We start from the raw sequence: 21,766 nt of genomic DNA on the forward strand, positions 1-21,766 counted from the left end.
TGTACGTATATGTATATACGTGAACGATGCAGAAACAATTTGGTGCGGCAAAAGTCATATTCGGACTTTTGAACTGTACGTACCATAGAGAAAATAAGTTTTTGGCAAAAATTTCATTTTTGGTACAAGCTTTTATCGCCGACTGTACTTTTTTTACGACACACAACTAACAAAACCCCTAACACAATTAGGTTACATTGTTTCATCACAGAGTTCCTATGGCCACCTCCTGTCTCCATCATCAGATCAGCTCGATGGTACCATAATATTGCATTGTCATCCGATTTATACATGCATGCACAATTTCAGCTCTATTGGAAACCGGGAAGTGGATCAAATTTAACTTGCAAGATTTGATTACACACACACAGACAACGGTCAGGTGAAACTAAATAAAAGCTTATAATAAAATACATAGAGTGCTCACTCCATACATCAGTTTTAGTAGCAGAGCAACTATTATTTTCGCAGTCGACATCTAGCATCGAGTAGCGGAATTATCAGTACGTCGGGTACTGATAATTAACGCCGGACTTGGTTCCGTACCATTACGCAAAAAACAGCAAAAAACCGGGCAAGTGCGAGTCGGACTCGCGCACGAAGGGTTCCGTACCATAAAGCAAAAAAAAAAAACCGGGCAAGTGCGAGTCGGACTCGCGCACGAAGGGTTCCGTACCATAATGCAAAAAAAAAAAGCAAAAAAAAAATCGGTCACCCATCCAAGTACTGACCACTCCCGACGTTGCTTAACTTTGGTAAAAAATCACGTTTGTTGTATGGGAGCCCCATTTAAATCTTTATTTTATTCTGTTTTTAGTATTTGTTGTTATAACGGCAACAGAAATACATCATCTGTGAAAATTTCAACTGTCTGGCTATCACGGTTCGTGAGATACAGCCTGGTGACAGACAGACGGACGGACGGACGGACGGACAGCGAAGTCTTAGTAATAGGGTCCCGTTTTACCCCTTTGGGTACGGAACTCTAAAAACAGCAAAAAAATAACGTTTGTTGTATTGAATCCCCACATAAATATTTATTTCATTTTGTTTTCAGTAATTGTGAATTGTGATTATTAATACAATTTGACACTGGGTTAACGGTCTAACACTTGCACCACACTGCCACACTTTGTTCTGTTCTATAGTTCGTTTTTTTTGCATTAGAAAGAACTTGCAAGAAGGTAAGCGATCTTGACATGTCTTTTAATTGAAAAACGCTTTTTCAAAATCAAAAACTATTACTTATGAAAGCAGAAGAATATGAATGATCGTATTAGATTCATAATTGTTACATATTTGCCGTAACTTATTTTTTTTTTAAATGTGTTTTTCAATTAAAAGACACATCAAGATTGTTTACCTTATTTCTAATGCTAAAAACAATACACTCTTTTTGTTTGGGCAGTCGTGTAAAAACGAACTATAATCGGTGGAAAGTGTGTCTTGGCCCTCAGAATGGGAAATATATATATATATATATATTCCAGCAGAAAAACAGGGTTTGTTTATCAAAATGACAAAACACTCCGTTTTAAATATGACCTTCAAAAACAAAATCTTTGTGATATTGATCCCTGATTAGGGCCACTTGCACCATTCACTAACCCGGGGTTAACCTGGAGTTGCCATGGTTACCAGTAGAATTTGACACTGAATTAACGGTTTAACCGGTTAGCCCCGAGTTAGTGGTGCTAAGTGCCTAAGTGGCGCTAATATGTGACACAAAAACTTATCAATCCCCCCTCTTCCAGGACGAGGTGCTAGCCATAAACGACAAGGTGGTCCTGAAGGCCGAGGACCTCCTGTCGTGGGTGTGCGGCGGCGAGGAGTGGCGCTGGGGGCTGCGCGCCGTGTGGCGCGGGGACTGCGCCCCCCCGGCGCACCCGCGCCGCTCGCAGCCGCTCCACCACACCCGGCTCGACTTCAGCGACGTTGAGAAAGAGAAGAACGCCATAAGTGAGTACACTAACCCCCGTAGCCCTCGGCCGGTCTGTCCTGGGTGGCGAGGAGTGGCGCTGGGGGCTGCGCGCCGTGTGGCGCGGGGACTGCGCCCCCCCGGCGCACCCGCGCCGCTCTCAGCCGCTCCACCACACCCGGCTCGACTTCAGCGACGTTGAGAAGGAGAAGAACGCCATAAGTGAGTACACTAACCCCCGTAGCCCTCGGCCGGTCTGTCCTGGGTGGCGAGGAGTGGCGCTGGGGGCTGTGCGCCGTGTGGCGCGGGGACTGCGCCCCCCCGGCGCACCCGCGCCGCTCTCAGCCGCTCCACCACACCCGGCTCGACTTCAGCGACGTTGAGAAGGAGAAGAACGCCATAAGTGAGTACCTACACTAACCCCCATAGCGCTCGGCCGGTTTTTTATTTATGTCCCTTACTAGCTTTTGCCCGCGACTTCGTCTGCGTGGAAATAGCGCCTGGATAATGCTAATAGCAATCATTCAAATTCGCGCATTGCTTACTTCAATTATTAGGCAATGCATTAACTCTTTCAATTCCAGCCCCCTTTGCACTCTCATCAGGGATGATTACCGACTTAAAAACTATCCTACGTCTTTCCCCGGGACTCAAACTATCTCTATACCAGATTTAAACTAAATCGGTTCAGCAGCTTAAGCGTGAAGAGGTAACAGACAGAGACAGACACACTTTCGCCTTTATAATATTAGCATTGGATAGTATGGATTATGTCTTGCGTCTAGAATACCTGCACAAATAATTAACCTCCCCTTGTAAAAACATCTTAAACTTAGCTCTAACGACAGAATAAATAATAGTACTAGGTACAGAATACTCACTCTCTAACAAAACGCGTCTGTTACGATCAGCACAGATATGGTCGCTAGGTGGTGACAGCGCCACGCGCGGCTTATGGCTTTCCCCGAAATTGGTGTGGAACGGATGTACTTTTAGCTACCTGTAGCAAAGCGACGAAATCGCGGAGTGAGCCACGCCTGCTCTAACGACGAAATCTCTTTCCAGGCGAGGACGCCGAAAGTCCCGGCGTGGTGGTCTTCTCGTACCCCCGGTACTGCCGGTACCGGGCGCTCCTCTCCCGGCTCGAGGGGATCCAGGGGGACTGGCTGAGGGACAGCTTGGTCTGTGCGCTGGGCGGCTACGCAGCCCCCACCAAGAACACCAGGATACTGTACTGCAAGGTCAGTCGGAATATCATTTGATATTTACCAGATTTCCTTACACATTTGGTAACAAATAAGTTTTTGGAAAGCGCAGCGTAGGACGTCCACCTACAAGATGGACGGACGACCTTGTTAACGCCGCCGGAAGATGCTGGATGCGAGTCGCTTCCAACCGGTACGAATGGAGGTCCAAGGGGGAGGCCTATGTTCAGCAGTGGACATCTTAGATGATGATGGTGATGATGAAGTTTTTGGCAAAAATTTCATTTTTGGTACAAGCTTTTATCGCTGACTGTACTTTTCTTACGACAGACAACTAATACTCATCGAGACAATTCTGAAAACCCCTAACACAATTAGGTTGCGTTGTTTCATCACAGAGTTCCGATGGCCACCTCCTGTCTCCATCATCAGATCAGCTCGATGGTACCATAATATTGCATTGTCATCCAATTTATACCTGCATGCAAAATTTCAGCTCAATCGGAAACCGGGAAGTGGATCAAATTTAACTTGGAAGATTTGATTACAGACCGACAACGGGACTGAAACTAAATAAAAGCTTGTAGAAAGGAATGTTTCTTAAGCCGACCACTGACTAACAGGCCGCCGGACGGTAACGGCCTGTCAGTTAGAACAAAAATTTGACAGTTCCGAACAACTGACCGGCCGATATCGCCCGGGGGACTGTTAGTCAGTGGTCGGCTTTAGAAACTTTCTAAGATGTGATCGAAATGTACAAACTTTTTGAGAATTGCTCACCTATGTCTTTGTTCGTCTAACATATAACCTCTTTTCTAGGACACATTCGAGTACCCAGAACTTGAAGGTCACGAGTTTGTCTGCAACCAGCTAGCGCCGAAACTGAAGGGGCGACCGCGGGGCCGGCGTCGGAAACGGGCCTCCAACCACTCGCCGTCTCTCTCCGACAGATCTAGCGACAGCGACTCGCAGAAGCGCGTCGAGCAGCCTGCTGAGGTGAGTCACAGACACCTCATGACGCGTTTACGAAGAGGAGTTAGTCTATAAGCAGCTCGAGCTGTTACTGAAGGGGCGACCGCAGGGCCGGCGTCGGAAACGGGCCTCCAACCACTCGCCGTCCCTCTCCGACAGATCTAGTGACAGCGACTCGCAGAAACGCGTCGAGCCACCTGCTGAGGTGAGTCACAGGCACCTCATGAGGGGTTTATTAAGAGTAGTCTACAATCTACAACCAGCTCGAGCTGATACTGAAGGGAAGACCGCGGGGTCGGCGTCGGAAACGGGCCTCCAACCACTCGCCGTCTCTCTCCGACAGATCTAGTGACAGCGACTCGCAGAAACGCGTCGAGCCACCTGCTGAGGTGAGTCACAGACACCTCATGAGGGGTTTACTAAGAGTAGTCTAAAACCAGCTTGAGCTGATACTGAAGGGAAGACCGCGGGGTCGGCGTCGGAAACGGGCCTCCAACCACTCGCCGTCTCTCTCCGACAGATCTAGTGACAGCGACTCGCAGAAACGCGTCGAGCCACCTGCTGAGGTGAGTCACAGGCACCTCATGAGGGGTTTATTAAGAGTAGTCTACAACCAGCTCGAGCTGATACTGAAGGGAAGACCGCGGGGTCGGCGTCGGAAACGGGCCTCCAACTACTCGCCGTCTCTCTCCGACAGATCTAGCGACAGCGACTCGCAGAAACGCGTCGAGCCACCTGCTGAGGTGAGTCACAGGCACCTCATGAGGGGTTTACTAAGAGTAGTCTACAACCAGCGCGAGCTGATTAGAATATACACCATTCATTTACATGTAAAAATAAAATTTTATCGAGGTTTGAAAGTCAAATTTCACCCAACGGGGTGAGTTGGGTGAAATTTGACTTTCAAACCTCGATAAAATTTTATTTTTACATGTAAATGAATGGTGTATAGCTTTCCTGCAGGTATATTCGTGCGAGGCCAAAGGCCGTGCTGGTAGTGGAGCTAAGATCGGAGACGAACCAATAACCAAGCATTTTAAAAGCGAGGCCGAAAGTTAGGCTCCAAACAGGCCGAAAACTTGGAGGTTCAGATAGCGGCTTACTTCGATGCGAGCGAAGCGAGGCCAAAGATTGGGCTACGAGAGAGCAAAGCTTGAAATTTGAACAATGGCCAAGTTTAAATGAGACCCGATTCCGTTTCCGATGCCTTCCATGCGAAACCAACGGCCGGACCTTTGAAATAAGCCCCCTTTTACACCTTTTAAAGACATTCAACCATGCTTGCAATGTTTAAAATTCGCGGTGAATGACGGATGAGCTAGCCAGCTGGCAAATTTAGTCATTTCGTTGCCCTAACACTAGTAGCGCGGTTACCAAACAGAAAATTTTCGATATTTCTGGATTATATGGACATAAAATACCTTTTGAATATCTATAAGCTATTCAGACTGGCGCCGTTAAAGATCTAAACTAGATAAAAATCATATTATCTGATTCTGAAAGTAGTAGTATCTAACAAGGTCACGCCGATGCCACGCCGATAGCGCAGCGTCGGCGGCGGCGGCGCGAAAATTTTGTCGGCGGCGGCGGCGCGCCGGCGCGGCGCTCATATCTAGCTGATACTGAAAGGGCGACCGCGGGGCCGGCGTCGGAAACGGGCCTCCAACCACTCGCCGTCTTTCTCCGACAGATCTAGCGACAGCGACTCGCAGAAACGCGTTGAGCCACCTGCTGAGGTGAGTCACAGACACCTCATGAGGCGTTGTGGAAGAGTGGGTTCCTGCCTAACTCCATTTAATGCTTGGTGATGACGTCACCCACGTCTCGCACCTTGGTGCGGCGTCGAATTTCGACATTCCAAGTGACAATACCATGTATGTTTCAGCCTCAGCCCCCGCGGCGACTGTCGCTCCGCAACGGCGCGCCGCGGTACAGCGACGAGGACGACAAGGAGGCCAGCGCCGAGGACCGCGCCTTCCTCGACCAGCTCAAGCACTTCTACAAGCAGAGGGGGGAGACCTTCAAACCCGCACACTCGCTGAAAGACCGTGAGTATACAGAATTAATAAAAGGGTTGACACATGGTGAATAGCATAGTAGCTTAATATAATATAGTAGCAGAATAGAATTATAGTAGCTTCATTTTTACGTTGCTTATTGTAATACAATACGCGGTTTGTTTACATTCTTTTATAGGTACATATATCTAAAGACACATACTATAGGTACAGGTATTTGACAACCGATTCTCATGTAATTGTGTGAGAAGTTGCATGCAATTCTGTGGCCGAGCTATACTTCGTTTTTTTTGCATTAGAAATAAGGTAAACAATCTTGATGTGTCTTTTAATTGAAAAACACATTTTAAAAATAAGTTACGGCAAATATGTAACAATTATGAATCTACGTAGTACTATCATTTATATTCTTCTGCTTTCATAAGTAATAGTTATTGATTTTTAAAAAGCGTTTTTCAATTAAAAGACATACCAAGATCGCTTACCTTCTTTCAAGTTCTTCTCTGCTAAAAAAACGAACTATAGCGAGTGTTATCAATATTTTTTTGTTTCAGTGTCGCTGAGAGCGCTGTATCACTCCGTGACGAACGCTGGGGGCTACGAAGCGGCCTGCAGGCACAAGTTATGGCGGCAGATCCACCCCCCTCAGCCCAACACCGCGAGGCGACACTACGAGAGGTACATCATTAGGGTTCCGTTCCCAAAGGGTAAAACGGGACCCTATTACTAAGACTCTGCTGTCCGTCAGTCCGTCCGTCTGTCACCAGGCTGTATCTCACGAACCGTGATAGCTAGACAGATGAAATTTTCACAGATGATGTATTTCTGTTGCCGCTATAACAACAAATACTAAAAACAGAATAAAATAAAGATTTAAGTGGGGCTCCCATACAACAAACTTGATTTTTGACCGAAGTTAAGCAACGTCGAGCGGGGTCAGTACTTGGATGGGTGACCGCTTTTTTTTTGCATTATGGTACGGAACCCTTCGTGCGGGAGTCCGACTCGCACTTGCCCGGCTTTTATACAGTATACCAATACCAACCCCAGGATACGTGTCTTGCCATTTCAGTCGGTCTCGGTACAAAAAGTACTGAGGTTGACTGAAGTAGCATGACAAATACGAACGTTTCCGAGAGAATACGGTGGAAAACAATCATGCACCTAAATGATGTAGCATTTATGACGTAGAGTTAGACCGTAAAAAGTCTGCAGCGATTTTGATAGCCCACGCAGTGCAAGTGTCATTTTAAACGTCAAACTTAGATGAAATTATCACGTATAAATAACACTTACACCGCGTGGGCTATCAAATCCGCTGCAGAGTTTTATTGGTGCGGCTATATCAAACGTTAACGAATTACTGATGTAGACTACATCAATCACAGATGCGTCAATTTCATTGATTGTTCACACAAATATAAGGATACACACTCGAATTAACGGCCCAATATTAACTCTCATTTTTAGACGGGTCTAACGCGAATTTTATTTAATTACCTTGTGGCGTCTCCTCTAGCTGTCAATGCCAACGTCGTGCCATAATAATCTAACAGATGGCGTTAGGGAGCTTAGAACGCACAAACTGCTAAGAAGATACTACGTCTAGAACGCAATTAGTATTGAGACCTACATCGCGCTTACGGAGTTATAATGTCAGTTTCTATATAATAACTTCCGACCAACTCTCAATGGACTTCGGTCCCAAGGCATAACACCCGCCTGGAGAGAGTACTCTCTATTGCCTCTCTACCTTCTTCAACCTTTAACTTTTCCACAAACTTTTCGTCGGGTAGTTGCACAAATCTCTATTTTGATATTTTACTGGGACATCAGTTAGCCGCGACCCCGACCAGTGAAACCTGTGTCGAAATGTCGGTAAATAAAGGTATTTGAATAAATTTATTGTGAGTTAATATGTTTTCGATTCTTTCGTTTTTTGGACCCGGGTATGTCCTTAAACCACGTCCAAGACCACCAATGGACGGGCAGCAGCGTCCCTCAAATTCGGTGTACTCGACTGCGATCGCCAACCCGCCTGCCAAGCGTGACGATTATGGCATTCACCCCCCATCCGGCACGTATGGAGGTCCAAGGGGGAGGCCTATGTTCAGTAGTGGACGTCTTATGGCTGAGATGATGATGATGATAAATATGTTTTCAAAACGCGGAAGTTTTAAATATTATAACGGCCCAATGTCCTTGATTCCAGATTCCTGCTATCCCTAGAGAAGCACGAAGTGTCCGCCGGACTCCGAACGCTACCCAAACTGAACGGGGCCGTCGAGCAACCCACCGTCACCATAGAGCTGGCGGACAGCAGGGAACCGAGTCCCGTGCCCAAGGAAGAGGCGAAAGACTTCAGCGTCACGTCCAAACCTGCTGAAGAGCTGAACAGGGAGTTCCTGGACTCCTTACCACCGAAGGAGGAAAATAAAGTAAGATTTATAACATATTAGTGAAGTTAAGGTGAGATTTTAAGTACCAGGAGATCATAAGATGTTAAGAGATGCGATGTCATGGAATCTTGGACCACCCCACCGTCACCATAGAACTGGCGCGCACCGAGAACTAGCGAAGCTTACCGCCGAAGTAAGATTTCTGATATATATCCCTTTAACTGTCCCGAACGAGGGGATACTGTGAGTTTTTAAGTACCAGGAGTATATGAGACAGTAAGAGTCACCATCGAGCTGGCGGACAGCAGGGAACCCAGTCCCGTGCCCAAGGAAGAGGCCAAAGACTTCAGCGTCACGTCCAAACCTGCTGAAGAGCTGAACAGAGAGTTCCTGGACTCCTTACCACCGAAGGAGGAAAATAAAGTAAGATTTATAACATATGTCTCTTTAGTACTGTCCCAAACGAGGAGATACTGTGAGTTTTTAAGTACCAGGAGTATATGAGACAGTAAGAGTCACCATAGGGCTGGCGGACAGCTGGGAATCGAGTCCCGTACCGAAAGTAAAGGTAAGGTGAGTTTTTAAGTACCAGGAGACCATAAGATGTTAATAGTTGCAATGTCACGGAATCTTGGACCACCCGACCGTCACCATAGAACTGGCGCGCGCCGAGAACTAGCGAAGCTTACCGCCGAAGTAAGATTTCTGATATATATCCCTTTAACTGTCCCGAACGAGGGGATACTGTGAGTTTTTGAGTACCAGGAGTATATGAGACAGTAAGCCACAACATCATGGAATTTTGGATCCACCTTGGATGGAGTAGGAACATGTGGGTAATAATAAACTAAAATAATATGCGTTTGTACGGGACAGCTCATGGAATAGGGGTGTCTAGGCTTAGAAATTATTAAAAAGAAAACAAATACCAACTTGTCAGCTTCAACTTATGTGATATGTTTCTTTTGCAGGTGAAAATAAGCGTGAAGCCGGTGGAGAAGCTTCTAGAAGAGCCTAAGAAGGAAAAGCAGGAGCCGCAAGATGCCTTCTACTCCGAACTCAAGGCTAAACTAAATCTGGGTTAGTTTATTTTACTATTTACAGGAATGCCAGCCTCGCGTTTATTGTAAGACCTGGTTTTTCACTCTTCAATCGCACTTGGCAGCCGGTTTCGTATTTTCCGGTCTTGTACAGTATGGGTGTAGCCAACTTATTCAAAAATATGTCCCATAGTTCTTTTTACCAAACTAGTCTGGGTGTCTGGCGACCTACGAGCTGCCCCTTTTTTGCACAAAAACTCAGCCTTGCTGTGCAGAGGGGGAACGCGGTCAGCATCCTGGGAACAATGCCTCAGCCTAATTTAGGGCTAGATTTATCATTTATTTATTTTGTTACAGCAATTGTTTTCTCATATTTATCAATGAGTTTTTATATGTTTTCCGAGTAAAGCTCGGTCTCTCAGATATCTATAAATAATTTGGTTTTGTTACAGGCAACGCGGACAGTAAGTTCCTGTCGGAGATAGCGACGGCGCAGCAAGAGTTAGTGTCAAGCAGCGCCCTCAGCTCCCTCTCGAGTCTCGTCAACGGCCACACGCTGCCCAAAGACCAGGTAACAATGCTCTCAGAATAGGGTATTTGATAGTGATGTTACCGACTATTGATTTGGCCGACTAGCCGACTAATCGGCGCTCGGATGGCCGATTAGTCGGCCAGATTATTAGTTTTGTCTAAGTTCGGTTTAGCTCACTTAAATAACAATCGTTTTTGCTCCTTCGTCGCACTATTTATCATATTACCTATAGTAACGCTAAAAAATAAAATAATATAAATAAATAAATCCTAAGGCTATTCATATGATAGCCGGACAATCGGACATAAGAAAGCGACCACACGGTCAATTATTCGAACAAAAGTTTTTGTAAGTACCTTAAATATACGCAGTTTTTTTTTTGCTTTGATTGTCTGGCACTTATAAAGTGCCGTCTAATCGGCCATTTTTGCTGATTATAAATGAGGCCCAATAATCGGCGACTAGTCGGTACATCCCTAGTATTTGACATTTTTTTAGCGGTGGTAGGTCCCGCAAGGGGCCGCCTGGTTTGCTACCACCCTCCCGCCGGAGTCAGGCGCCAAGCAGCCTTGCTGCGTTTCGTCTATGTGCGGGAGTACCAGTGCCTTTGGGGGATGATTGGCTGTCAGTTGTGTTGCATAATGCCGGTTTTTGGATTCCTGAGTGACGTCGGGCCGAGCGGCTCACGCTGGAGGGTAGCGGGATCCGAGGCACGGTCTTGCCGGTGGCCGACCGCAGGAAGTTGGGGGCCCAATTGTACGACAGCCACGTGCGAGAGGCTGCCCCGCCACCTAGCGAAAAATCCTGGAATAGCTCCACCGTGCCAGTTGGCGACTGGACGGGAGGACCCGGTGGGTTATTTCAGGGGGGCTCGGGCGTCCCCGCAGTCTCCAAGTGAGCTCCTCATTGTCCGGATTAGCTCAAGTGATCCAATTGGTAAACGCAACACCTCGACAGGCATTTTTTCACCCATCCCACACTCCACAAATATGAAATTGAAAAGAAAAAAGAATAGGGTTAAACACCGGCTGCACTTCCTCCCATTGAAAGTGCACCTCAGGGGGTTGCACTCAAATATCGATCCGGTCCACCACCATCTTGAAACCGAAAAACCGCACCTATTCTTTTTGACGGAGACGCAAATCAAAACCCCAGCGGACGCGTCGTACCTCAACTACCCAGGCTACTCACTGGAACATAAGTTCAGAGCACGTGCTGGGGTCTGTGTGTACGTCCGCGATGACATTTGCTGCAAGCGTCTCCGTTGCTTTGAGGCGGCTGGGTTTTCCACTTTGTGGATTATGGTTGACTCGGGCTCAGAGAAAACTCTGTATGCCTGTGTCTACCGATCGCACAGCGGAAACCAGGAGACAACTAGGCTCTTTGACCACCTTACTGAGATGGCAGATAAAGCCCAACAGCGGTACCCTGCGGCTCAACTCGTATTCCTTGGGGACTTTAACGCCCACCACGAGGAGTGGCTGTTCCCGTTCAAGAATACTTGCCACGCTGGGAGGGAAGCGCGCAAATTTGCTGTATCCCTGAACCTTACCCAGCTGGTAAATGTTGCGACGCGGATACCGGATGTTACCGACCATACACCCAATTGCCTTGACCTTCTGCTGACAACTGATCCAGACAGGCACTCGGTTTCGGTCTCAGCTCCGCTAGGATCGTCCGATCACTGTCTAGTGAAATCCGTGTCGATCCACTCTCCTCCTGATCTCTGCCCTAGGGGCACGAGGAGAGTATGGCGATACGAGTCAGCGGACTGGGATGAGATGCGGCATTTCTTTGCGTCTTTCCCCTGGCAGCAGGTCTGTTTTTCTTCGGGTGACCCCTCGTGTTCTGCTGAGGCTGTTGCGGATGTGATTCGGCAGGGAATGGAATATTTCATTCCGTTCTCCGACCTATCGCTCGATCACAAGACCCGAGCATGGTACAATTCGGACTGTGCTCGAGCCGAGGCCCTTAAGCAGTCTGCATACCAGGCTTGGGTATTAGCCCGCGATACCAAAGCTGGAGCACAGAGGGTTCGCGCGAGGAAAAAAGTCTTTAACTCAGCTGCCAAGTCCTGCAAACGGGTGCTTCGAAAGGCTCGATTCGACCACGTCAGTCGAATAGGGGCCAAACTCGCCTCCTACCCTCCTGGTAGCAAGCGGTTCAGGTCCCTGTCGAAAGCGGTCGAATCCAACTTCTGCCGACCCACATTGCCACCTCTGCAGAAACCTGATGGGACACTGGCCCACTCCGCGACAGAGAAAGCAAACTTGTTTGCTTCTCTGTTTGCGAGCAATTCACGTCTAGACGCAGGCTCAAAACTTCCACCTACGCTACCTCAATGCAGTTCCTCTATGCAGAGAATTGCTATTCATCAAAAAGAGGTACGCCGAGCTCTGCATCAGAATCTTGACGTGAATAAGGCCAATGGACCAGACGGTATACCTGCACGTGTACTAAAGCAGTGTGCACCTGAGTTGTCTCCTGTACTGACACGCCTGTACCGCCTCTCTCTCCAAACAAGAACGGTGCCGAAATCCTGGAAGCTTGCAAACGTGCAGCCAGTACCCAAGAAGGGTAGTCGTGCTGATCCCTGCAATTACCGACCAATCGCCATTACCTCCATGCTCTGTAAAGTCATGGAAAGGGTACTTAACGGCAAGCTGCTGGCATACCTCGAAGCAAATGATCTGCTCAGTGACCGTCAATATGGCTTTCGCCGAGGTCGGTCTACTGGGGATCTTTTAGCGTATGTCACGCACTGCTGCGGCGAGGCCATCGAGAGGAACGGTGAAGCGCTTGCTGTTTCACTGGACATCTCGAAGGCCTTTGACAGGGTTTGGCACGCAAGTCTCCTTAGCAAGCTTCCTGCATACGGCATCCCTGCTGACTTTTGTAGCTGGCTATCTGATTTCTTGAGTGAACGGTCGATCAGAGTAGTTATTGATGGCTGCTCTTCGGACCTCATGGCCATTGACGCCGGTGTTCCTCAGGGGTCTGTTCTCTCCGCAACCCTTTTCCTGCTCCACATTAACGACATGCTGCAGCCCAGCATTGTAGGTTATGCAGATGACAGTACGGTTGTTGAGAGATATTTGGCTAGTGCAGGGGACAGCAGGGAGGATATACGTTCACAGAGAGAGGCCATGGTTGAGCGAATGAACTTGACCCTTAGTCTCGTTTCCCAGTGGGGTGATGACAATCTGGTCACGTTCAATGCCTCCAAAACGCAGACGTGTCTATTTTCCGCAAAACGGAGTCCATTCGACCTGACTCCTTCTTTCCGGGGTGCATCTGTACCTATTGCCGACAGCCTGGAACTCCTCGGCATGGAGCTGAGTTCAGTCCTCAGCTTCGGCAGTTTCATTGAGTCTAAAGCACAAACTGCGGCCAGAAAGCTGGGCGTCCTAAATAAGGTGAAGCGATACTTCACACCTGGACAGCTTCTAACACTTTACAAAGCTCAAGTCCGGTCGTGTATGGAGTATTGCAGCCACCTGTGGGATGGCTCAGCTAAATACCAACTCGCCGCTTTGGACTCAGTGGAGCGCAGAGCCAGGAGGATGATTGGCGACAAGAAGCTAAAGGCTAAGCTTCAGTCTTTGGCCCATCGGCGGAAAGTCGCCAGCCTGTCGGTATTCTACAGGTTGCACTTCGGGGAGTGTGCCCAAGAGCTACACGAGCTTATTCCACCGTCCCCATTCTACCATCGGACTTTTAGACGCACGGCCGGTTTCCATCCTTACTTGGTAGATATTCCTCCAATTCGCACGAAGCGCTTTGCTTCTACTTTCCTTATGCGCACTGCCAAGGAATGGAATTCCTTGCCGGCGTCTATATTTCCGTGTTCTTATAACCCGGCAACCTTCAAATCAAGAGTGAACAGGCACCTTCTGGGCGAGCTCGCTCCATCGTAGGCCACGTCTACGCCTCGGCTAGTCTGTGGCCATGAGTAAGCCCATTCATAATAAAAAAAAAAAAAAATTATGAATGGTATCAGTCGATCAGGTTTGTTTTGAGGATGAAATGTTTGTATGGGACCCATTGTCTTTAAAGCGGGGTTCTCTAAACCCCGGCCCGCGGGCCAAATCCGGCCCGTGAAGTGTATCAATCCGGCCCGCCGACAGCGTTCCAATCCGGCCTGCGGGAGCCCAGGTTCCAGGTGTCATGATATGCCTAGGAACCTAGGAATAGCCTTATGGCATTAAGTCCGCCTTTTGTACTATAAGATTTTTCTTTTGTGCAATAAAGATTAAATAAATAAATAAATATCTCGATATGCCTGATTTTACGATCTGCCGCCGACATATTGATGTCGTTGATGAAGTAGTATATTGTATTGCAGAGTCGGGCGGCAGGGGCGGCGCCGGGCGGGGCGGCGGCGCCCGCGCGGAGCTCGCTGCGCGCCGTGCGCGTCAAGCCGGCGCGCGCGCACCACAACGCGCCCGCCAGCACGCGTGAGTACCCACACTACACCCACACACTGTGCACTACACCCACACACTGCGCACTACACCCACACACTGCGCACTACACCCACACACTGCGCACTACACCCACACACTGCGCACTACACCCACACACTGCGCACTACACCCACACACTGCGCACTACACCCACACACTGCGCACTACACCCACACACTGCGCACTACACCCACACACTGCGCACTACACCCACACACTGCGCACTACACCCACTCACTGCGCACTACACCCACACACTGCGCACTACACCCACACACTGCGCACTACACCCACACACTGCGCACTACACCCACTCACTGCGCACTACACCCACACACTGCGCAGTACACCCACACACTGCGCAGTACACCCACACACTGCGCACTACACCCACACACTGCGCACTACACCCACACATTGTGCACTACACCCACACACTGCACACTACACCCACATAATTTGTTGTTTTGTTAATTGATGTTTGTTAATATCTATGACTTTATCAGACATTCTCGTTTGTCAATATTACATACAAAATAGCCAGGGAGGCTCGCGGGCCGCAAGTGAGAGGTTGGCGATGCGGCCCGCGGGCCGCTTGTTGCCGACCGCTGCTGTACACTACACCCACATACTACTACAACACAACGCGCACGTGAAATGTAAAATGAAATTTTTGACAAAAAACTTAATCTAATTTTGAGCGTTATTGTTACAGCGCCCGGGTCCCTGAGGCCGGACTCGGCCTCGTCCTCCCCGCCGGCCTCGGTGGCCTCCGGCCCCGGCCCCGTCACCAACTTCGGCATCCACCACCCGCCGCCGCCGCCCGCGCACAGCGACGACGAGATCGTCGAGGTAACTACTATTACACTCCCTACACCCCCTTGCCGGTCTGCAGGCCTCGCGCTACACCCCCTCGACGGTCTGCAGGTCTCGCGCTACACCCCCTCGACGGTCTGCAGGTCTCGCGCTACACCCCCTCGTCGGTCCGTAGGCCTCGCGCTACACCCCCTCGTCGGTCCGTAGGCCTCGCGGGACCGGTAAATATACGTAAATCTTTGAGCTACACCGGGAAGGGAGTCGTCATTCGCACTATTTCCCCTCTGCCGAAGCACATGCCCATCTGGGCATGCACACAACTAGAGTCGGACCAAGAAAAGTTTGCAGCCGATTTGAAAGCCCACGCAGTGCAAGTGTCATTTATACGTCATAATTTCATAGAAGTTTGACGTTTGAAATAACACGTGCACCGCGTCGGCTATCAAATCCGCTGCAGACTTTTAATGGACTGACTCTAGCGCGGTGTGACTCATCCGTACACAAAAAGAGATCGAGATGTGCAAGATTTTGTCTTTGACGTGTGTCATTACAGATTGGATTTTGTATGTAGTGAGTGAGAAGTGCGACTGTGTGCACCTACCTGGTCTATCGCACCAATACTTCAGAACCTTCCGTGTTTTATGTCGATTTAAGTTTTACATTTTGTTTTCCAGGTCCCGTACAAACCCAAAACGCCAGAGATCATAGACTTGGACGAGTACCCGGAGAGCCCCCAGGCCGTCAAAAAGAAGAAGTTAGACATCCTCAAGGAGCGCGGCCTCGAGGTCACCGCGCTCCCCCGGCGCCCCCTCCTGGCCCCCCGCGCCGCCCGCGCCCCCCCTCCCGCCCCTAGTGCTCGCCCCCGCCGTGCAGCACCAGATCATGACGCAGGCCCAGATCTTCCAGATGTACAACATCCTCCCCCCCGCCTACCCCAACGGCGTGCCCCCCAAAGTCATCCAGGCCACCAGCGCTTTCGGATCTTCGGGGCCGGAGAAAACGGTCTACGGGAACCCCAAGGACCCCTTCATGCCTCCCCCCCACGTGTTGCTCGGAACTCCTCTTAAGCCGCAGCGGAACAGCACGGCCGCGGTACCCTCCACCCCCCCGCAGGATATACTAGACTTGACCTGCAAGACGGCGCCCGCGGGCCCCAAGCCCGCCGTAGAGATAGTCAGAATCCCGAGCGTCCCCTCCCCCTCCAAAGTTCCCCCCCAAAATTTAAATAAAAACTACACCCTAATAGACGGGAAAGCCGTCGTGGGCTCCAATTTGGAAATAACTCTCGTGAACCCCAAATCTCAGACCCCTACTAAATCTAGGCAGCAGAAACGATCTTCGAACGGCAAATTCGTCCCTGCGAAAACTCCGACGCCCCCTAAGGAGTACCCGAAATCTTATACCAGCCCTTCGCAGTCCAAGAAACCTCCTATAGTAGTCCCGAATTACCAGGTGAACCAGAGAGACGATGTATCCCCTACATCCTCCACCGGCTCTGGAAACTCCCAAACGAATTTACTCCAAAACAACATGCTGCAGAACGTTTTTAAGGGCCAGAATAGCTTGCAACAGATGATGGATATGCAGAAAAATGTTCCTAGCATGCCGTATGTAGACCCTATGTACATGAGTGCTTTGTATAGTAGTCTCGCCGGTTCCATGGACCAGAGGCAGTTGGCCATGTACAGGGATTTCATGGCGAATCAGTTTAGGGGGTATTCCGGACTTTTGGGGGTGACGCCGACAACGAAAAATTAATCTAGTCTCTGTGTGATAAATTAAATCGCGCGGTGGTAAAAATGACAGCATTTCTGTGACAATTATCTGAAGGAAAAATGAAGATTAATGTAAACTTGAAACCTGTTTTAGATTCTAAACTAAATGTATGAATGTTGATGGCCAAAACAAATTGTATATTACGTAGATTTAAGGTAGATAAATGGGACTCGGAATGGCGGGAGCGAAAACAGGTTTTAAGGAATATTTTGGAAAAAGCTGTCATTTTTACCAAATGTCGCGATCACCTTTTGGCTTCATCGAGGCGGCATCGAGCATAGTGTAAGGTTAGGCTGTCGAAAACTACCCTCGCTTTTTTACATTTGGAAGGTTTAGGGCCACACGCACCATTCACTAACCCGGGGTTAACCGGTTAAACCATGGAGTAACCATGGTTACCAGTACAATTTGACACTGGGTTAACAGTTTAACCGATTAACTCCGGGTTAATGAAATGGTGCAAGTGGGTCTTACATAATCTAGGTACAGTCAACTGTAAAAATATAGGTGTAGCCAACTTATTCAAAAATATGTCCCATAGTTCTTAATTCGCTGACATAAGGGCTATGGGACATATTTTTGAGATGATTTGTGCACCCATATTTTTACAGTTGACTGTACCTACTCAGAACAAGAGCTCATTCGATTATGGTAGGAGAAAAAAAGCTATGATTTGTCACAACGGATTTTTATCGTAAAATCGCAGTCGAAAAGCAGCTTTATTTTGGTTTAAAATAAAACTGATTTTCGACTGCGGGGAAAATAACCGGTAATCTCCGTACGTAGACGCTAACAACAAATACGGGGCACATTTTACTGGCCGGTAATATCCGACTTCCGTAGATAGGGGTGCTTTTTTTGACAGTTTGTTAGACGACAGGAACCTCTCCGATCCCACGACCTCTCGACGCCTTACGCGACATATTTGTGCATTACGGCGCGATTCGGGAAATGAATTGACCGTAGTTCTGTAGAAAGCGACCAACTTTTTATTTTTGTCAAAGTAACTTACACCTTACACCCTAACTCGGTAGCTTTGGTCGCTTTCTGCATTGGTAAAAAAATTGAGTTGGTCGTTTTCTGCATAACTACGGTCAATTAGAGATGCACTAGACATGAAATAGTAAAGATATGTGACGTTCCACGGCAAAAGGTACCTTTGCCCCGGCTGAATATTGGAGCGGCGTTAATAATAGCGTAAGCGCCAGCCGCCATAAGGTACCTTTTGCCGTGGAACGTTTACGTTTATCTTTACTATTTCATGTCTAGTGCATCTCTAATTCATTTCCCGAATCGCTCCGTAATGCCCACTGCAGAAATGTCACATTTTTGGCCCCCCAACCTTGATGCTGGCAAAATTGCCCCAATGGACAGAAACCATAAGAACTAAAAACTGAAGTCTTGCTTGAGATGCCGCCTCGATGTGGCTCAGGGCATGCTGGCCACCAGCTGATCTCTGTAGCGACAGGAAGAGACAAATATACAAATTGTATTATACAGTGTGTGTCTGACCATCGGGCTTTAAATCCAGGGCTCGATTCTACTCGCTAAACTAAGCTACTTTTATTATGGCACCAACCCCGAAATCCCGAATTTTTTTTTTACTTTTTCATACATTTTGGCTGATCAGATGTCGACGTTTTCTATGGAAAAGCCAAAAATATTCCCCGATTTCAGGGTTGGTCCCATAGTAAAAGTAGCTCAGTTTAGCGAGTAAAATCAAGCCCTGGATTTAAAGCCACATGGTCCGACACACCATGTACGTACTTGTATACTTTCTATGCATCTCGCTCGTACGCGCGTATTAGCACTGAATAAATAATAGTACTAGGTACAGAAGACTCACTCTCTAACAAAACGCGTCTGTTACGATCAGGACAGAGGCCGCTAGGTGGCGACAGCGCCACGCGCGGCTTATGGCCACCAAAATTGGTGTGGAACGGATGTACTTGTAGCTACTTGTTGCGACGCGGAGTGAGCCACGCCTGGTGAGAGCGAGATGTATAGAAAGTAATCAAGGCAGACGTTAGCGAATATGTCAGTTTGACACTGCTAGGCAGTCATGGTCAGGCTACTTGTGACTCTTAAAAAGTCCAATTTTGACTTCTAAGTTTTAATATTGCAAAGTTGTATGTAACTGTTATAAAAATGCATTACAATAGGGAATATTACGCGCAACTCTGCGTAGGGGGCGCCACTACCACTATCCGTCACAATCTGGGGGTCTACTACAAGAAATCGGAATTTCGTTATTTAACCTCTCTATCACTCTTGCTTATTCGAGCGATAAAGAGGCAGATAACTAAATTTCGAGTTTCGCTTTTCCCGGTAGGCCCTTGTTAACAAACTGCCTTGATGCATCAATGTCATATTTTATTGTCTGTGAAAACTTGTCAAAAAAACAGTTTAAAGCACAGTGTGTATAAGTTACTCTATGGTTTACTAGAGGCGCTAGTGCTGCACTCTGGCGGCAGAACATTGCAGTAATACCCCCTATTCTAAGTCCTTCCTGTCGCGAAAATGTAACGAAAAAAGTGGGAACAATTTAGATTTCTTTTCGTTTCGGGCGTTTTGTATATAATAAAATAGTGATAATTGTTTTTAATTTAAATAACAATGTGATGAATAACATTTACCTGTGTTTGCACTTCACGACATTTTAATATATATTTATTTTGATTTTGTAAATGTATCAGCAAACATGTACCAAGGGCGTTGTCTTAATTATTTAATAGATGTATTATATGTGACGTTCCACGGTAAAAGGTACCTTATGGCGGCTGGCGCTTACGTCGCATAGCGCCGCAATAATATTGGAGCGACGTTAATAATAGCGTAAGCGCCAACCGCCATAAGGTACCTTTACCCGTGGGACGTCACATATTATAATTCAGTTTTTCATAAAGTTAGACCAAGAAATGTCTGCAGCGGTTTTGTTAGCCCACGCAGTGCAAGTGTTATTTATACGTCAAACGGTTTGACGTTTAAAATAACACTTGCACTGCGCGGGGCTATCAAAATCGCTGCAGACTTTTCTTGGTCTAACTTTGTATGTTTTTGATTCAACAATTAATTTGAAGTTCTGATCTAGGACTTGTTATAATGTTTATGATTCTGAAATATTCGTGAAATAAATTATTGTATGGTAATGATTATTTGTCACATTTCTAGCTGTAACTTGTCTGTGGCGGAACCGTACTGATATTTTGGAGGGATTTTTCATGCTTCTAAAAAAAGGTATATTTGGAATGTTTTATTTTATTACTAATCAATATTTTGAAGTGTAAATTTTTTATTCCGTTATCATTTTCCATACGAATGTAGTGCATAATTACTTTTCCATCGTTTTTTTCACGGAAACGTCCGAACGTGTCTTGCTATTTCAGTCAGTCTCGGTACAAAAAGTACTGACGTTGACTGAAGAAGCATGACAAATACGAACGTTTCCGAGAAAACACGATGGAAAACAATTATACACTACATCTGTACAGTCAACTGTAAAAATATGGGTGTACAAATCATCTCAAAAATATGTCCCATAACTCTTTATGTCAGTGAATTAAGAACTATGGGACATATTTTTGAGTAAGTTGTCTACACCTATATTTTTACAGTTGACTGTACACATACGTCATGTCGTCTATATGAATATGACAGGAACGTAATAGTCATAAATGTATGGATGTTTGAGAAAACTTCCAAAAACCAAGCATGGGAAAGTACCCTAGAGAAATATAAAATGGATCTGGCCTTCAGGCAAGTAATGCTCTAAAGATGCGTCCCCATCCGAACAGCTTCAATACGAATAATAGCGCAATTTCTACACCATAAGTAATTAATCTTAATGTACAGTCAGCCGCATGCCGCATGTTTTTCCAACCGGCACGTATGGAGGTCCAAGGGGGAGGCCTATGTTCAGCAGTGGACGTCTTATGGCTGAGATGATGATGATGATGTACAGTCAGCTGCAGAGAGAGGTCCCCCCCCCTGCATATAAATTTGTTTGCAGGGGTACAGTCGACGTCAAAGATATGTTTACACTTTTGCACCTTACTCCTTTGTAATAAGGCGAAAAGTGTAGACATATCTTTGACGTCGACTGTACACACACGTATGTACACTTGTATGTACTATTTATTAAGAAAAAATTTATTACGCAAATGTGTTATTCAGATTTGTGCAAAGATAATTTTGTTAATGTGATTCAATACAAGCTCATTGTCATTACCTATATCGGCTTTATATTTTAACATAATTATTGTCTTATTTTCTGAATATGGAACTTCTGGAGGTAATATACCTACTTAGAGATGAAGATCCCAAAAATGCTGAGTATAGATCGAAGAAAAGAAAGTACAGTAAGCTACAGAGATAACTACCCTCCCCCTTTTCCCCTCTTCGAAACAAACAAGTTTCGAAGGGGGTTAGTTATATCCGCAGCTCTTTGTACAAGTCGATGTTATAGTGGTAAGCTGCTCAGATGGTGACGGAGCCTAAACATAGTTTCATAGATTCCATCTCTTAAGTGTTTTTTAGGTTAATGTTTTGATCGCGATGTAAATATTATTGTGAAAGAGTGCGGACGACCGAGTAAATAATGAAAATTATAAATTGTTTTATTTCA

At 47.0% G+C, this 21,766-nt stretch overlaps 3 protein-coding genes across 3 annotated transcripts in view; all 3 read left to right on the forward strand.

Annotated features, from left to right (window-relative positions):
• Positions 1 to 4,266, forward strand: part of LOC134676356 (AT-rich interactive domain-containing protein 5B-like) — an 81,549-nt gene extending 77,283 nt beyond the window's left edge. The window contains exons 8-11 of the mRNA XM_063534713.1: positions 1,755 to 1,977; positions 2,163 to 2,321; positions 2,984 to 3,159; positions 3,943 to 4,266. Coding sequence (XP_063390783.1) covers positions 1,755 to 1,977; positions 2,163 to 2,321; positions 2,984 to 3,159; positions 3,943 to 4,170 — 786 coding nt within the window. The 3' untranslated portion in view covers positions 4,171 to 4,266. The remainder of the gene's footprint in view (positions 1 to 1,754; positions 1,978 to 2,162; positions 2,322 to 2,983; positions 3,160 to 3,942) is intronic.
• The window catches only part of LOC134676438 (zinc finger protein 808-like), a 359,726-nt gene extending 337,960 nt beyond the window's left edge, over positions 1 to 21,766 (forward strand). Inside the window, exon 14 of the mRNA XM_063534833.1 lies at positions 18,951 to 21,766. The gene's annotated coding sequence lies outside the window, so the exon portion shown is untranslated. The remainder of the gene's footprint in view (positions 1 to 18,950) is intronic.
• On the forward strand, positions 4,680 to 21,766 carry LOC134676357 (fibrous sheath CABYR-binding protein-like). Its single transcript, XM_063534714.1, has 9 exons — positions 4,680 to 4,838; positions 5,987 to 6,143; positions 6,668 to 6,791; positions 8,326 to 8,551; positions 9,484 to 9,592; positions 10,005 to 10,123; positions 14,430 to 14,541; positions 15,266 to 15,402; positions 16,041 to 21,766. The coding sequence occupies exons 1-9, from the start codon at positions 4,680 to 4,682 to the stop codon at positions 16,431 to 16,433; spliced, it is 1,536 nt and encodes a 511-aa protein (XP_063390784.1). The 3' UTR covers positions 16,434 to 21,766.

Source organism: Cydia fagiglandana, chromosome 24 (genome assembly GCF_963556715.1).
Source record: "Cydia fagiglandana chromosome 24, ilCydFagi1.1, whole genome shotgun sequence".
NCBI classification, from domain to species: Eukaryota; Metazoa; Arthropoda; class Insecta; order Lepidoptera; family Tortricidae; genus Cydia; species Cydia fagiglandana.

Excerpts from the sequence above, each read along its gene's own strand:
- LOC134676357 (XM_063534714.1), top strand. The coding sequence starts at position 4,680 with ATGAGGGGTTTATTAAGAGTAGTCTACAACCAGCTCGAGCTGATACTG. Across the intron at positions 4,839-5,986 it reads GCGTCGAGCCACCTGCTGAG|CCCCCGCGGCGACTGTCGCT; the intron begins GTGAGTCACAGG and ends TTTCAGCCTCAG. Across the intron at positions 10,124-14,429 it reads ACACGCTGCCCAAAGACCAG|AGTCGGGCGGCAGGGGCGGC; the intron begins GTAACAATGCTC and ends ATTGTATTGCAG.